This window comes from Parus major, chromosome Z, assembly GCF_001522545.3.
Source record: "Parus major isolate Abel chromosome Z, Parus_major1.1, whole genome shotgun sequence".
Lineage (NCBI taxonomy): Eukaryota > Metazoa > Chordata > Aves > Passeriformes > Paridae > Parus > Parus major.
Genome location: NC_031799.1, coordinates 73,763,181 through 73,781,461, shown reverse-complemented (window position 1 = coordinate 73,781,461; position 18,281 = coordinate 73,763,181). Strand labels below are relative to the sequence as shown.

The following is an 18,281-nucleotide window of genomic DNA, read 5'->3' as shown; positions in this document are numbered from 1 at the left end:
ACGGTTAGGTGCGTCCTGAAAACCTCTCAAATTGCCATTCCAACCAAGACTTTCCGAGAAAGTGGCTGTTCCTTCGCCAGCAGAAGGAAGATATTGCAGAGAAACCGAAGACCGGGAGGGATCAGAGGCAACAAGTGGCAGCCGAAATGTTTGTGTTAGGTGCGAGCTGCAGCTCCGGGCGCTGTGTCCTTTTCCCCGTGCTCGGGAGGGTCGGAATCCCGCGAATTGCGGGTGCGCACACAGGGCAGTGTGTCTCATTGTCTGTGTCTGGGGGGCAGCGCTGGGGGGCTCGGGCAGGCAGGATTTGTCCCTGCTTTGTGGGAATCACTCTCCACTTTTCAGGAACTCAGTCTGCGGGAGTATCCTCAGGGCACAGCATCAGTCACCTGGGGAAATGAGATGCAGGGATGCTCGTGGGAGGGGAGGCAGCAGCGCTGGCAGGGCTCTGCGTGCTGTCACTGCCAGGCGGCTCGCAGGTCCCTGGCAAGCAAATGCCTTGCGGTTTCTGGCAGGAAATTCCCACTGGACTGTGCCAAATGCACTTGGAGATGAAGGTACCCGTGCTCAGTTCATTATTAGTGAGTAACTTAGCTGCACTTAGTTGTTGTACCCGTTCCTGCAGGTTCTACTTGTTAAGAGCTCCTTTTATGTGGCAGATTTTTTCCCTGTTGATAAACTGCTGCTGGAGTACAAATGGTCTGCATTGAAAATAGAGCAGATGGGGCCATATTAGCCTGGTTCTCTCATCCATGAAAACAAATGCAATAACTGTTGTAATTTGGTGTAATTTCAATGCAAGTCAACAGAGTTGCAGGAGAATTTAGGTCCTCAGTGACCTTTGTATATTCCTTGACTTGTGCTTTGCATGCAAGTTGGGCACAGTATTTTCTAATTGACAGAGCAAGAGTTTATAACACAGGGTGCATTTATGTGTAATCTCCCTAATTGGAAAACTGTTGATTGCATAATTACATAAAATTACCTCAGTTGTTCTTGGCCAGACAATATTTGCAGGACGGCTCTGGAAGGCAATTCATTGCCAGATTTCAGAATAGGCTTTATGGAGCAGGTTGTCACTCAATTAATTCAATATTAGTTGAAGAAAGAAGACATCAAGCCATGCCATCCCCTATCCAGTACAAGGTATTTTGTATTTGTCCAGTTTGAAGCTAAACCTGGAGCAGATACCATGGCCCATCTCTGAATATCCCCTCTGTGTGGGAGATCCAAATCAGTATCTTCTAATGTGCTCCTGGCAGATAAAAGCCCTATTCTCATTTACCTCTAGAATTTCTTTCTCTGTAGTTCTGTTCAGTAACAGATGTCTACCTATCAGGGAGGATGAAGTAATACTAAAATGGTAAAAATCCTCCTTAATCCCCAGGTGTCACCAGAAAGAAACACAGAACCTGAAATACCCCAGTGTCTCTCTACCAGGTTTGCAAATTACTTCTTTACTTTTTTAAAGAATCAAAATCAAACCCAAAAGCAGCAAGAAAAACCCCAGGAAACTCGTAAGAGCCAGCACTTCATGAAGGCACCAGCACATCTCATTTATAATGAAGTGTAAAAGCAATCTGAAGCTGTAGAATACTCTCATGCCACCAAGGGAAGTTTTAATTAGCCTCTCTAGGACTATGAGAAAGGCTTCAACCAAAGGTCCAGCTGCTCTAATTACCTGTCCCTGGTGTGTCCCAGGTAGTCCATGGTGGCCACGAGGACATGCTGGGAAAGGCATCAATTTAATACTTATTTTACTTTTCCCTTCCATCTCCTCTGAAATGACTTTCCAGTTATTTTCAGCTTCAGGACTGTTTAAATTCCAAATATATGAATTCCATTTGCTAGCCCACAGTTCTGCACAGCGAACCCTCTGCTCTCCCTGCACACCAATGCCACTGCATTTACCACTTCCTTTGTCACAGAGCAACACCAGACTATCACCAGCTCTGTGAAGAGCCACTTTCTTCTGTTTGCTTTGAGGCTGTTTTCTCTGACCTTTGTTTAATAGATTTTTTTATTTTTAATTGGAAAGGAAATAGACCTGTGACACCCTATTCATGCACTGTGTACGCCTCCTGGTTTTGTAGACTCCTGTTATATCCCCAAAGCTGCTCCTTCCACAGAATTACAGATTTCTGGTTGGAAGGGACATTTAAGGGTTTCCTAGTCCAGCCCTCTCTGCAATGAGCTGTGACATCTTCACCTTGACCAGGTGGGTCAGAGCCCTGTCCAGCCTGACCTTGAATGTCTCCAGGAATGGGGCACCCACCTCTTCCTCCTCCACTGCCCTCATGGTAAAAAGGGATATAAAATTCCTTATATTCAGTCTGAATTGGCCTCCTTCATCTCAGAACCATCACCCCTTGTCCTTCCTTTGCTCTGAAGAGTCCCAGATTAAGTTTTTACTTATCCAGCTGGGGCATACTCTTTTTTACCCTTTCCATACCACTTCTGTCTTTTTCTGAACCTTTCCCAATTTATGTATTTGTGTAAAAAGTCCATGAGTACTTTTCATCCGTGGTACTCAGGATGCTCCATAGTGTAACTGCCCTGTTTGCTTTGTTCTGTTTCTTCCCCAGTCATCCCTGTACTCTGATCTGCTTCCTTTGATTTGCTGGGCGCTGGGATGATGCTTTCATGGCACTTTTCCTGGGATCTTGCTCCTGAGTTTTGGTGCCATGTACAAAGTCCATCTTTCCACATGTGAAGCTTGGGATGCTTTTCCTCACATGTGTCACTTTGCATTTGTGACAATTAATGATGTCTGCCATCTTGCTGTCCAGTAACTCTGGCCTGTTGAAGTTCTTAATAATAGATTAAGATACAAATTTTATCATGTAATAAATGATAAATGCCTTTGTAATGCCTGTCCCAGTCCTCAGCAGAATTCCCTGAGGAAGTCCTTTGATGTCTTTGTTTAATTCGAAGAACTGACACATGGCCCAATATTCCAACTGTTTCCTAGCTTTTAGTCAGATCTAATTTTTTTTTAATTTTTTTTTAATTTTTCATTGAGGGAGTGACTTTTTCCTTTAAAATCCTAGATGCTTAAGAATTTCCCTAAATATCTGTCAATATCATTGTGAAGATTGTCTTTGTTGCAATCCAAACACCTGTTGAACCTTCTGAGAACTCCTCTGGGTTTAGAGGAGATGCAAAAGGAGGCAAAAACCATCTGATTCTTCCCTAGTACATCGTGTTAATTCTGATGTCCACTGATCCTGTTCTCATTATAGCTTCTACTAATTGGTGTGATACAAGCATGAAATGCGTTGTCTCAGTAGATCTCCCAGGAAACTTTGAAATGAATTCTCATTCCTGCCATTATTCTGTTCTCATGGTAATTTAACAGCAATGGGATGTGGATTTCCTGCCAGGACTGGCACTGCACTTGCTGCCACCTCACAGCAAGTCCCAGCACGGGGGAATCTTCCCTGGCAGAGGGGAGCACTCCCCTGCCCATCAGTGCGCTGCTGGCAGAGCCATGGAATTACAGGATGGTTTGGGTTGGAAGGACCTTAAAGCCCATCCATCCCAGCCCTGCCATGGCAGTGACACCTCCCACTGCCCCAACCTGGCCTGGGACGCTGCCAGGGATCCAGGGGCAGCCACAGCTGCTCTGGGAAATCCACCCCAGCGCCTCCCCTCCCTGCCAGGGAACAATTCCCAATGTCCCATCTCACCCTCCTCTTGTTGAAACCATTCCCCTTGTCCTGACATTGTTAAAAATAATCTCTCTCTGTGAGGGATTGCTGTCTTCTCCCCCAAACATTTCTCTTACCTCCACACATTCATCCTTGTCCACTTCTTCCCTTCTGGAGATGTTGCCTTCTTCACAACATTTCCCCTTCTTTTCCTTCCCTTTCCCCAGGATGTGAGAAATACAGAACACACATTTTGTTTTTGTGTTTCAGAAGCTGGGTAAAATACTGTCAGTAGAACACATCTGAAAACTCCATGAGTTAATGTGTCCTTGGATAGCATAAGCTGCTTTGATTTAGGCTGCAATTTACTGCTTTTCCTTCTGGGATTACTGAGGAGTTTTCAGTTGCTGCAGTGATTGTTCTCTTTTGCTCAGTAATTTACTTGCATTTCAGGTTGCACACAGGCTTCCAGATTCTGAAATAAAAATGTCTTTAGAAGTCAAGAACAAGAAATATTTTCAGCTTCTCATGTTAATTTTTAATTAATCACCTCTGCCACCTTTTTCAGCATCAAAGGTTTGCAGCACGCCCTTGCAAACATCAGGCAATGAATATAAACCTTAAATACATGGTAAATGATTAAGCTTCCTCATGCCTCACGTTGAAGACAGGCTTTTGTTGTTTTGTTAACAAACACTTAATGTTTTGGTAGCAATCTTGGTACACAGACAAATTTTCCACCATTGTTTTTCATCTCTGGTTCCCATTCTTATCAATAGTGATGCCAGTAATTTTCTCTTTGTGTCCTGTCTTGAATAGTTCAACCAGCACTGCAATAAATCGGTGAAAAATTGGGAAGTAGCACCTAGCGCGATCACGGCACAACTAGGTTTTAAAATGACAATTTTACAGTGCATCATTGCAAGTTGGTTTTATGTTTAGTAAGGGAAGCTTAGGGGAGGGCAGACCATGGGCAGGCACCATTTCACACCATTTGAAAGTTCCAAGGACAATTTGGTGCCACCCTGGAGCCTCTTGGAACGTAATCTAGCTGTTGGCTCGTCCTGCTGATGGAAGGGTGGGATAGCAAAAGCAGTGCTGACACTTGCATCATTTCCCCAGTGTGAGCTTTGCCTCCTGGACAGTCAAAGCTGACCGAATTTACGAGGAGCTGAAGGCAGGAGCTCAAAGTGGAATTTCCAAGTGACATTCCCTAGGGCAGCAGCTCCTCTGCCTGGGAGAGGTGCCAGCACCTCTCTGGGAATCCTCCTTAAAAGTAGTATTTCTGTTACAGGGCGTGTATCATTTGGGTTATTATTTATTTTTTTTTAAATGGGGTTTCTTTGTGGGGGTTTGGTTTTGGATTTTGGTTTTTGTGGGCTGTTTCATGTGCATGTTTTTTGTTTGTTTGCTTATTTGCTGTGTTTTTTGTTGTACACTTTTGTCATGTTTTTTGTTGGTTTGTTTTTCTTGTGAGGGTTTATTTGTTTGGTTGATTATTTTGTAATCAGAACAATGTGCTTTTTCCCCTCTGAAGGGGAGATGTTGGCATCTGAGGAGGTTTTGGTGCGTTGTTTTGAGTGCTGCCATGGCCTGGGCAGTTTTATAAGGGCAGAGCTTTGCTGTGAGCTGCTGGGCAGCCCAGCTCCGGTGCAGGACTTCTTCACCCAGAGGCTGAGCCTGGCTCCAGTCTTCTCTCTGCAGCGGCACCCATCAGCTCCTTCCTCATTCCTCCCTTCCCTGCAGGGAGAAACTCTGGTTAGCCCTGGGAGGAGTCAGAGCAGTGACACACCGCTCCTGATGTCCCTTACCTCTTTCCTTGGCTGGCACAAGAGGTAAGGGACCTCTTCACACCTCCTTCACACCTGTGCCAGACACCTGAAGCTTTCCCTCCTCTTTTTTCTACAGCTTTACCTTGAACTCTGCCAAAGGTGTTTTTGTGCAAATGTCACAAATTTTGCCATGTCACTTGTGTGCACCCAAATACTGAAAAGACACCTTGAAATGGAATTACTTAATTTGTTTTTTGTCAAAACACAGGTTGTTCATATTACCTTCTATGAGTCCAGTGTTTCTCAGAATAAACATAAACAACAAAATTGTCCAGCTGAACTTGAAACACAAGTGTGTTCCTGATATCCAATAGACAGGATAATGATGGTGATGAGGGTAGTTGATGTAAATATGTGTTACAGTGCTTAAATATTTACTGTTTTCCCTTCAGGAAAAGGATGGTGTGTATGCAGAAGGGTGTTTTTTACCTGTTCTGTGCTGCAGTGATGTGCAAGCTGAACTGTTTGGCATTGAATGGCAGTGCTAAAATTATATTGTCTCTGTGTAATTATATATACAGGCCCACTCACATACATCATTTACTGGAGAATGTAATAGTGCATCACAGATACCGTCTTATTTTCTTGTAGTAAATTAGTTTTTTAAATGAGCAACATTTATTTTAAAAAGAGAATTCAAAGATGACTTTGAGATTCTTTTTAGAGGCATGTTATGATATTTTTATTGCACTTTGCTTGCTCTAGAGTTGACTATTTCTGGATAAATGAAGTGAGAGTTGATGCTGATGCTTGAATGCAATATGCCTGTTTGAGGGGCTGACAGATGTAGGTGATTTCTCAACAAATGCCTTCCGTAATTTAGCTTTAGTTGCCTTTGGGCGCAGACCTACTGTGGTTGCCCTCTAAGCTGGTTCAAATGCATGCATTTTCTTGGTCTAACTGTGTGTTCCTGGCGTGCCTGTCACCATGGTAACTGCACACCTCTGAGCTTAAATTCTGTGACATGAGATGACTGCAAGTCTTGCTTTAAAGAGGTCTGAGTTGCTGCACTTCAAAAGTAGGGAGGACTCTGATATTGTCTCTCCCTTTAACTTGAATCCCCACACAATGGGATTAAATCCAGTGCTTGTCTGCACTTGTGTCTTTATTCTAATTTTATATGTAACAGCTTTATGAAAGGCAAATAACTTGTTACATAACATGCAGTGCTGAACAGTGTGATTTATCTTTAAATATGCTTTTTAAAATAGACTATTCCACTCTATAAACAGAGCACATTTGTGTGTAATCTTGCTGCACTTTTCACTGTGCTGTAGGTTATTTTCAAATGCACTGTATTGTTGTAAAAGTTTTTATCTTTCACTGCTATGGAGAATCCTATGAACCTGATTAAATGGTTTTTCCTTTCCTATTCATGGCATTCAGGTTTAAGTGATATGCTCTGTTGAAACCCCACAGGTTATAAGATTGTCCATTTACTCATTTATTAGTTCTCACTTGGGCTCTGGATGTGTTTAATTTCTGAAACTTAAGAGACCTAAGCCTGAACTTCCTTTAGTTAAGGATTGTTAAATGCAAATGCTGCTTGTGATTTGGCCTCATTCTGTTGTGATTGTCTGTAATCCTGCAGTTCTGGTGGTCATCTGCATGAAGAGTACTTTGTATACATGTAGTGGTGTTTAACAAATTAATGAAATGCACAAGTGAATAACTTCTTCTCGTGGAATTCCTCTCTTTGTGCTCATGTTACCCAAAAGGAAGACAAATGTATGAGTGCTCGGGTTTGGCTGTTGGATGACCCCAGACAGGAATTTCTGTTCCTTGAGCACAGGTGTGGAGGTGGATGAGGGATGGGGGAGTTCTGGGCAGTGAGGACAATGGAGGGATCCAGAGAAGTTCAGTCTGAATTGCTGCTGAATGACTTCAGACCCAAACCCAGGGGTTTTTATGACCCTCACTGTCCTGCTGCCCATGAAACATCTGGGTTTCTAAAGGGTGCATTTAAGGCACCTGTGGAAATTAAAGGTGTGTGTTTAGGTAGAATAATTTCTGACCTGTTTTCATCTGAGCTGGAAGAAGTCTGTTTGCTGGCTGGCTCTAAGGTGGCACACAAGCTGTGCAGAGTAAGGTTGTAAATAACCGTCCCCATGAAATGGGAGCTGAGGTAGATACCTGGTGGCTATCCCCTCCCTAATAGCTAAATCTGCTAATGCTGCATTCTGAGAGCAGCAAAAACCTCCCTGACAGTTCTGTGGAGCACACCTGGGCAATGCAACAAATGCCCTTCATGCAAGAAATGCCAGTGGGAACATGAGAGTTTTTGGGTGAATAACAGTTTCTTGTGAAAACAAAAGGTAGCTGCAATACAGTTATGGGTGAGGCTTCTTGAGAGAGGGACAAACAGGGGAGTGAGATGGGTGAGAAGGGTCCCTGTTCTTCTGTGAGGGTGGGGAATAAGCTGGAGCCGGTGCACAGTCTGCATTCTCGGGAGGAGGTGGTGGTGGCTCCAAGCTGGGTTGTGAGGAAAATTTTAGGTTAAAAAACGTGAGAGAGAACTGCAGACACCCCACTGTAGTTCTGATATTGCAGTTGCCTCTAGGAGCTCTCTAGGGAATTGTATTCTGTTGTCTTGGATGTGGAAGTTTTAGAACAATAACTTAGCAATAAGTACATGAAAGCTATTACCTTGAAACACAGGGGAATATTTTCAGGGTTGTTTTAACTTCAATCCATGTTTCAAGACTAAAACTTAAAACACATCTTCTTTGGGCTGGCAGCACATTGGGTTGAGTATAGAAAGTCTTCTGGTGTTTTTTATTTGCTGGGTGGGATGCTTTTTGTGTTTTGTACTTTTTGTTTGGTTGCTTTTTGTTTATTTTTAAAAATTTTATATGTCTTTTTCATTTAAGAGTTTCTGAACCTTTTTATTTCCTTTGTTCTAATTTGCAGCATTACTTTACTGTTCTCTTTGGCCATGAGGGGCAGAAGCCACTGGAGCTGCGCTGTGAGGATGAGGTTGATGGAGATGAGTGGGTAGAAGCTATTCACCAAGCGAGGTATGAAACTCAATTTGTGACCCTCTGATCCGTGTTATTACAGATAAATGGATAATACTTTGAAAATCTAAACCCACCTTCCAAACAGAAATAAATGTTAACATGTATTAGTTGTGTGTTCTTTGCAATTCATGAGCATGTTATAGAAAAAACCACCATCTTTAACATTCAATGCTTATTTCACTGTCTTTTATCTTTCATAAGCAATTGCGCTGCAGTTGGAATTAGTTCAGGAAGAATATTATTTTATTAGAAACGAGCCCTAGGATTGTTAGAGACTCTGTATTAGAGACAAATGTGTTATGTGAATGAGGAAATTAATGATGTGACAGATGAATAAATGAGTTTTTCCTTAAAAACTCTTATAGAGAAATAAATGTAAGAAAGAGGTAGTCAAGCCATTAAGGTGACAAGTAAAATTTTGATTTCGAAACTGAAATTCTGAACCACCTGAACACAGTTCTGTGAAAAGGGATGTGGTAGGACCTTGAGCCATGCAGTAGCCTGTGCCTGAGGAGAGGTCTGTGTGGCAAGCGGTCATGGTTTAAGTGTGATCTAAGTGAAAGTCACCTCACTGGAGGCCTGAGGAATGGTGTGTGGAGGCAAAGCTGCTGCTGAAATGCACTTTCTGCAGCCTCCCCCCATCCCCACTCACCTCAGCTAATCTGCAGTGCCATGGTAACGCACAAGGATCCAGGCAGCTCCCGAATTGCTTAGGACACGAGCCATGTAAACAGAAGTGATTCTGCTTCAGAACTAAAATTGAACACGAGCAGCTCGTAGTTTTTTAATTTAGAGCTTGTGAAATGAGGCCCTGGGGCTGCAGGCCTTGTGCTGCCTGGCCATCCAGCCTTGGGGTCTGTGTCCTCCTCCTGGTGCTGGAGATGTCTGGAGAGGCTCCGGGAGCAGGGGCTGGGCAGGGTTAGAGGAATAAACCCGTTCCCACCTCGGGGTGGATTGTGCAATTCCAGCTGCAGGGGATGCAGTCCCATCCTCCCAGCTTGCTCTCCTCAGCTCGGGGCTGTTTGTGCTTTTTGGGCCCAAAGCTGCAGCGCTGCCCTTGGCTGTGGGGCTGGGAAAGGATTGTTGTGTGTGCCTGAGCTGTGAGGAGAGCTTGCTGTCACTGTGTGTGGAGTTCAGAGTCACACACCAGGGCAGGGCACAACCTGGGAACGTGAAAGGCAAAACTTAAAGCATCCCTTTGGGTGACCACATCATTCCATGCCTTGGGGGTCCCTGGGGTGTCCGAGTGTGACAGTCACAGGCCTGTGCTGCTGCAGGACTTGTCCCTGGTCTGGGACAGCTTTTCTGTGGGGTACTTGATGCCTTGGAGCATCACCTACACCAGAGGCCAGACAAGACTGAGAGAATAAAGTGTTTATTTATTAAAGGCCTTCAGTAGCTGCACCTTGGGCTGGCAGGAGCCTCCCAGGGCCTACACCAAGCTGGACAATGGTCATGGGTGTTTCAGACAATTCTAACTTGGGTCCATTCACATCTCAGGGTTAACCCTGCAATTAAATGAATTAAATGAAGTCATTTAGCCCCAGTTTGCTCCCCCCAAGTCACTTTTGTTTGTGCTTTTGGGGCCTGAGGCTGTGGGGTGTCCTTGAGCTCCGGGCCCAGAGGGATTGTTGTGTGTGAGCAAAGTGTGAGGACAGTGGGTGACACTCTGCATGCAGCTCAGAGCTGGGCACCAATGCACTGCAGCAGCTGAAACATAGAAAACTAAAATCCTGAGGCATCCTACTGACTGTGAGAGAAGAAGGGAGCAGGGATTTTTGCCTTGCAGCATTCAGGGACAGCAGCATCCCAGGGTTCCCCCTCTGCAGCATTGGTTTGTTTTGGCCACAAACCTTTCCCTGGCAGGAGGGGACAGCCGGGGGGATTTGGGATCTGCTCCCAGGAACAGGGACAGGAGGAGAGGGAACAGCCCCAGGCTGGGCCAGGGGAGCTCAGGGGGGACAGCAGCAGGAATTTCCCCATGGAAAGGGAGCTCAGCCCCTGGAACTGCCCAGGGAGGGTTGCAGTGCCCATCCCTGGAGGTGCCCAAGGAAGGGCTGGATGTGGCACTCAGGGCTCTGGGCTGGGGACAGGGTGGGGATGGGGCACAGCTGGGACCCGCTGGGCTGGGAGGGATTTTCCAGCCTCAGTGGTTCTGGGATTCTGGGATTCTTGTCCACTGCCTGGTGTAAAATGCATGTAAGCAAGAAGAGCTTCATAACATGAGGTAAATTTTCTGCCCTTGTAGTTCACTCTGTATATGTGTCACACATGAATTTTCAAGGTAGAAACTGAAGCAAAATGAAGGCAATGATAAACAATACACAACTAAAAGTATTGAGAACTTGTGTAGAAGTTGGTTGTGACATTCAGGGTCAGGGTGGTTGACTTTTGACTCCACCAGGAAGTGGAGTAATTGTAATTGCAGACTTTACATCTGGGTCTCTGAAGTCACTAAGATCATTATTTTTATCTCCACCCTTTTTGCTATTTGACTGTTTCCACTTTACTTGGGCCTACCTCCTGCTGATATTGAACTCTGGGTATCTTTGTGAGGGACAGTCTCATAGTCCTATGACATCTGGGAGGTTTTCTTAATCACCTTCTCTTCATGGGTATCTAAATTTCTTATGGAAGTTTCCCAGGGATACAGACGTGGCTTTCTTGTGTTTTCTCGGACATAATTCCAACAAGCGACCAAAAAATTGTAAAATTTAGGTGGTAAACATGGAGTGTCATTCCCTATTGTGGACTGCCTCCTTGCTCTGATGATTTTCTACTTCGCTGGAAGCTGCTTTTGTTTGCTTTGCATTGTGTCAGCAGAACAACCTGGAGTTTCTAATTAGTTACTAAACCATTGTGTCTTTTGCTTATGATACATAAAAGGAGGCTAAAGTAATAGTTTTAGAGTATTGTGTAAGGCTCTTCTTGCCAACTTAATTGAACAAAATAGCACAGATTTTCTTTAGGAATTGAATTTTGCCTGTGTCATGATCTAGACCTTTTCTTTTGAGTTTATCTGTATTTTTGACAAATGGGAGAAGTTTTGGCAACTTCTTGAGTGCCACTGTTGATTTGAGCCTAACCTAAGGTTTTTGTTAGGAATTGATGAAGGGTATTTTATACAGCACTTTAAAGATACTTTTTTGTACCATCTCAGGTGTCTTAGTTACAAATTGCAGGAGGCATTGAGAAGATTACTGCCACTCTTATATTGATAGCAGACCCTGGAACATCCTGTTCTATGTGAATATGCTGGCATTTGAGAGAGAGAAATATTTAATTGCTTTCCAGAGGGACTTATCCTTACAAGGAGCAGTGGTAATCACTGTGTTGGCTGAGACAATGCAATTGAGGTTGTCGAGTCCTCTTGTTTTCTTAGATTGACATATAGAACATCTAATTTTGGACTGCTTTTCATGTTTTTGGTTTGTTTGGTTTGTTATACTTTGTCAGTTATAAACAGAGTGTTGAAAAAAGGATGCTCCAATCTCAGTGAACCCCATAGTCCACTGTGGGTAAAGAAGAATTTTATTTGGATAGCAGTACATAATTTAGGGATCTTTTCTGCTGTGATATTTTCCATTGTTTCTGTCCATGGAGCCCTCTGCTCACATGGGGGATTGTTTGTCTTTTGAGCAGGAAGTGGGATATTTAATCCAGTCTATTTTAATGGAACCTCATTATCAGTTCCACATCTGTACTTTCCTTCTCCTTCCATTTTATTTAATTTTCACTGTTTTGGCTTCTCAATAATATCCCGGGTGGCAGAGTGTGCTTTGCTTCTTCTGAGCTACATTTTTGGGCAGGAAGAGTCATTCCTGGCAAATCCTAACTCCTCTGTCAGTGACTGCATCTGGAAGTCCTGTTTTTGGCTTTGTCCCAGTACTTGGTCTCTTATGAAAAAATCTATTTCACCCTCAATACACTGAGGTGTACTTACCACTCTCTCTTACAAAATCTTTTATATTTTAAGGCTTTTTTTCATGTAGCTCAAAACCAGTTATGTATTATTGTTTTTTTTTTAAAAATTTCTTCATATGAATGCAGTATTAATAAAACTTATTGGACTTCTCTATTTTAACTTATTCCAAGTCTTAAATTTACCTCGTGTGGGAATGAAAACCCTTCTTTCATGCAGGCACAAGTGTGAATTTAATTGGGAAACTGATTTGAAAAGGAAATATGCTTTTTTAATTTATTGCCAGCTTAGTTTTAATCAATCTAATTCCTCCAGGTCTGCTCACTGCAGAGGTGATGTGGGAGAAGAGCAGGGAGGAAAATGGGAATGCTTCTTTCACCTGGGATCACTGTTTAAAGTGTATGAGGAACTACTGCCCTCTAACTGGCAATTTAAAATTAAAAACAAACAGAGGCAAAAAGGCTTTCCCTCAGATTTGTAAGGCAGATTTTGCTGTGTATTTTACACCGTATTTTGCAGGTGGTTGTGTGCTCAGTGTGGCAGCTCAGAGCTGCCTTGTACTGGTGCCCTGATGTCAGTGAGGGTGTATTAGCTGCAGCCAGGTGCTTTAAAAATCAAAGTTTTGTGTTTTGTGGTGGGCTGGAAGTGAGGCAGAGAGGTGCATCCAGCGCATACCCCAGAAATCACTGAGCTGTGCAGGCTGTCCAGGAGCTGCTCCTGCACCTCCGTCCCCGTGGTGCCTTGGAGTGGCTACGTGGAACAGATGCTAGACAACATTAAGAGAATAAAAGTAGGTATTCAGTAATGGCCTTCAATAGATGCACTTTGGGCAGTGAAAAGCCTTTGAGGGCCTACACCAAGCTGGACAATGGTCATGGGTGTTTCAGACAATTCTAACTTGGGTCCATTCACATATCAGGGTTAATCCTGCAATTAAATGAATTAAATGAAGTCATTTAGCCCCAGTTTGCTCCCCCCAAGTCACTTTTGTTTGTGCTTTTGGGGCCTGAGGCTGTGGGGTGTCCTTGAGCTCCGGGCCCAGAGGGATTGTTGTGTGTGAGCAAAGTGTGAGGACAGTGGGTGACACTCTGCATGCAGCTCAGAGCTGGGCACCAATGCAGAAAAATTCAGGGAAAAAAAAAAAAGTAAACTCCAGCAGCCAAATCACAAAGCCCCTTTGGTCCAGCCTGGCCATGGTGTGTCCCTAGAGCTGGGCTGGCCCGGCTCAGCTGTGGCTGGTGGCCACTCGTCGGGCCAGGCTCACACCTCCTGCCTGTCCTGTGTGTCACTGGCACTGCAGGGACCTGTGGCCTCTTGGTCCCAGCTGCAGAAAGTGGCACTGAGAGCTCCATGGGTGCACACAGAGTGTGAGGTGGGGTTTGATGAGAAGGCAGGGTGGGTAGTGGTGCTGATGTACAGATCACAGCCAGACCAGTGTATTGATCAACCTGGTTACCTGTGATCCTTTATCTCCTTTTATCCCTTTATCTCTGTGTTTTCCTAAGCTTGCTGCTCCTCACACCTATTCTCTGCCTCCCTTTCCCTGCCTTTGGCTCCTTCACTTTCATAGCAAGCCTTGTACAACCCCAAAATGTTCCTCCGTGTAGCCCATAAACAGTTTCACACCCCTGTGGCTGGAGGCTGTTCCCAGCCTGAGAGGAGACGTGCAGAGCCTTTCCAGGGACTCTGGGCACTCGTGGCAGCTTTTCATGAGCTTCCCTTTTAAAGGGGCTCACAGAAAAGAGAGGGAATAATGTTTTACATGGGCAGATAGCACGAGGATGAGGGGGAATGGTTTTAAACTAAAAGAGGGAGTTAAAATAGATCTTGGGCAGGGATTGTTCCCTGGCAGGGTGGGCAGGCCCTGGCACAGGGTGCCCAGAGCAGCTGGGGCTGCCCCTGGATCCCTGGCAGTGCCCAAGGCCAGGCTGGACATTGGGGCTGGCAGCTCCTGGGACACTGGGGTGGGAATGGGGGAGCTTTGGGGTCCTTTCCAACCCAACCCATGCTGCGATTCTGTGATTCCTGCCTGCTGGTGCTCAGAGCTCTGCCTCAGTTTTGCACAGTGGGGTGGGTTCATTCTCCTCCAGTTTGTTTGTGGATGAATTCCTCTGGTTAGATTTTCCTGGCTGGGGTGCCAGGACGAGGGGAGCAGCTGGTTTTGGTGTGAGATGTGGCTCTGGTGGGTGACACACTGGCTGAGGAGAGGTGCCTCCAGCACAGGCTCCATCCCTGCCTGCACAGCCCTGCTCCTGGGTGAGCTTTGGGTGCTTTGGTTGTTGGGCCCACTCTCCCAAAAGCTCTGTCTTCCAGCTGGTTTTCCCCCTCTCAGCTAAAAGGATCATGTAGTAAACATCATTTGTGGGGTGGAGTTCTCATGGTGCCCTGTGGTTCTGGCTGGCACTGGGATCCCTCAGAACTGTGGATCACACACCAAGGCACCTTACTTAGGGTCACAGGGGTGGACTGGTTATGTTCTAGTGCAGCTTTTACTGTTTCCATCCCTGCTGTGGCTGTGACCATGCCATCAGGCTTCAAAACCTGTCTGGAGGCTCTTTCTTCTCTGTTAAGCAGTCCTGCAGTAGCTCAAGGTGGGTGTGGGGACAGATGAAGGCAATTTCTTCTGCCTCCCAGACAGACAGAGCCTGGTTTTCATAACCAGTGAATTAGGCTGTGCATTCTGCTTTTCAAGAGGGTGGTTTGATGTGGCCAGACCAAATGCCTGGCTCTCCCAGCAGCCTGAGCAGCTTTAGTGCAATTAGCACAGAGTGCTCCAATGAACCATAGCTCTGATCTCATTTCAGGACAAAACTCAAAGATATTTGCTGGTAGCACTACTGGAACTTCTATCCTGGCTTGCTGCCAGAGTAAGGAGACTTTAATCCTTTAATGTGGCTACATTAAAGTTAAACTTTCTCCAGTTTCCCTATGTTTTCTGAGCATGTCAGCCTAAATGGTGCAGAGTTTTTCTCAGGGCTTTATTAATTTCTTCCTCTCTCCATGTGGTAGGTGGTGGTCAGTCAGAGCTTCTTGAAATACCTGGTTTGAGCTCTGTGTCTACAGATGATGGAAGCAGGCAGGTTGAGCCTCAGCTTTCAGGAGGTTTTATCTACACTAGACATTATGGAATTGCTTCTCTCAGCAAAATATTAATACAAATTCATACAAGCTGTAGTTTGCAGCAGTTATTTCTTTCTGTTAAATGATACCCCAGACAGAAAAGCAGACCTAGGCTGGCTGCTTACAACCTATTTTATATATTTTTTCTGTGTTCCTCTGACATCTGAACATTTTGGTACAATTTTCTCTGACATGGATTTTTTATAGATGTGTGTTCATGTCCCCTTGTAAGGCTCCTGGGATTACTCTGGATATTCAGATTAGCACATTTGGATATGGTGATCTCTATTCAGACGTGCAGGAGATGGATGGAAAGGGCTGTTGCAAGTACATGAAGTTTATTCCAAAAGTCTCTGATTTTTCATTTCCCAGAAGAATTTTTGAGAAGGAAAATGGATTTAGGCTATTATAAGTTAGTGTAGGTGTACACAGGCTTTTCTAATTAACTCTTCTTTGTACTCCTAATTATGGGAGTGAGGGAGATGTTGGTTGGTTTCCAGGCTGAGCCTGACATTTTAGACAGCCAAAGCCACCTCGCTGAATTGCTCTGAGAGCATCTCAAAGGAACAAAATCTTCAGTCTTCCAGAGCAAAGTTTCCTGTTCCCCAGAAAAACAAAGCCATGGAAGTCCAGCTTAATGCAGTTAAAGAATCCAAGAAATAGACATAAATTTCTTCCCCTGGAGGAAACAAAGAAGTAAAAGAAAAGCATTATATGTAACAATATCTTAGGTTCTACATCAGAAGTTCATCCTTTGTGAGTCTGTGTCCTACTGTTTTCCTACCATTTTCCTCAGTCTGAATAAAACCGAAATGAAACCCATCAAACTCTGTGTTGAAAACAATAGGTAGCAAAACTTCTAGAACATTTTATAAAGGATAAATAGAAAAAGAGGGTGATTCACCTGTCTGGATTTGGTTTTAGGTAGGAAAGACTATTTATATTAAATGTAAATCAAAGCATTTTATTATGTATGTTACATATGGTTTTATCTTAACGCTGTAAAATAATTAGTGCTAACTCAGACACAATTAATGCTTTTATTTCAGACACTTTTTACAATGTACAAATACCTTTTTAGGGTGAAAAGAGATGAAGTACTCTGGTTTCTGAAAAAAAACCCACCAGAATTCTTGCAAAACAAAACAATCTATTATTAAAAATTTTAAAGAATTAATCTCATACTTCACGGCTGTTTCTTGCACAGCTGAGTGATAAGTGGATTGCTTCATGACATATTTATTTATGTTTTTTTGCTTACTGGAAGAGGTGCCCTGACCTTTCTTTTTCCAGTGTATTGTTTACTTCTGCAGTAGTCAGAATATAACAGTGAATGTAATAGAAATAAATTGACTTCTTATTCTTTTTATAATCTGTACAGGAGGAAAAACTTTTACTTGATGATAGCTGTGGGAATGTATTGTAATTATTTAAAATCCAGGCTTGTTTTCCAGGTTAGGTGCTGAATTCAATCGCTGTGCTTAACACTGGCCCCTTCCAGTGTGCACTAACAGTGGTTGAAATACAATAAATATTTACAGGAGAAAACCACACTATGGAGGGTGCACATTACTGCAATTTTAAGAGCCTCACAGAATTTAATAGCAAGTGTTCATTGTGTTTTGAGTGCTGTAACAAGCAGGAAGAAATTTAAAAGGAAGATATTTACAACCCCAAAGTTCCTTCTGTTAAATCCTGTGCTCAAACCCAACAACAGATACAATAGTGAATTGCACTAGGAATATTGTCCCTTTTCAGGGGAAAGCTGCCCAAGAGCTAAAAGAAAGACTGGTACCATGGTTCCTGATACTGATTAGATTAAAGGCATTTATTTCAGTAATCTTAAAATGCCTTAAAGAATAAAACATGTGTCAGCATACTAAAATGATAGTTTTAATGGGAATTCTTCCATAAAGAGATCTGGCAGATGGAAAGAAATAGTTCTGATGAAGTCCTACATGCTCCCCCAGGCCCTCTCAAAACATGGGAAAAAATCAAGACCTCAAAATAAGTAAAGCAACTTGAATTTACCAAATTCTTGGGCTCAGCATGAGAGTTAGAAGCTCATAAAAAGTGCAGTGATCTTGTTCTCAGTAAATGGATACTGTGGAACTGGGTACTGTGTCTAAAAAAGGATATTAAACTCAGTTTGGACGATTTGGTGGTTATGATTTGGGTGGCTTATGATCAGGCTGTACATTATAACAAACAAAGGTGGCTTTGCAGGCTTATTGCCATTGTGGCAAAATGTCCCTGTCCCGTGAGGGGCTTGAAAACCAACATCTGGCTGTTTTCAGTGACCCGAGTTTTCTCTGGCAGCTACTCAGACATCCTGATCGAGCGGGAGGTGCTGATGCAGAAGTACATCCACCTGGTGCAGATCGTGGAGACCGAGAAGGTGGCGGCCAACCAGCTCCGGCACCAGCTGGAGGACCAGGACACGGAGATCGAGAGGCTCAAGTCAGAGGTGTGTGCCAGACCCCCCAGGCAACCACTGATTCCAGCATTCTGCGGGGTGCTTGGCTGTGGTGGTGCCTGGAGAGGCTCCAGGGGCAGGGGCTGGGCAGGGTTAAAGGAATAAAGCAGGGATCCATTAAAAGCCCTTCCAAGGATCACCTTGGGCACTGCAGGAGCCCGGCCCTGGCTCCAGCCAGGACGGCTCAGGAGTTTCACCCTTGGATCACTTTGGTCCATCCCCACCTCGGGGTGGATTGTGCAATTCCAGCTGCAGGGGATGCAG

General features: G+C 44.2%; 1 protein-coding gene across 6 annotated transcripts in view; it reads left to right on the top strand.

The window, feature by feature from the left end:
- RASGRF2 (Ras protein specific guanine nucleotide releasing factor 2) overlaps positions 1–18,281 on the top strand; it is a 134,150-nt gene that overhangs the window by 26,445 nt on the left and 89,424 nt on the right. For all 6 annotated transcript variants that reach the window (XM_015614914.3, XM_015614913.3, XM_033520504.1 and 3 more), the window contains exons 2-3: positions 8,390–8,496; positions 17,861–18,008. In XM_015614914.3, the coding sequence (XP_015470400.1) occupies positions 8,390–8,496; positions 17,861–18,008 (255 nt within the window). The remainder of the gene's footprint in view (positions 1–8,389; positions 8,497–17,860; positions 18,009–18,281) is intronic.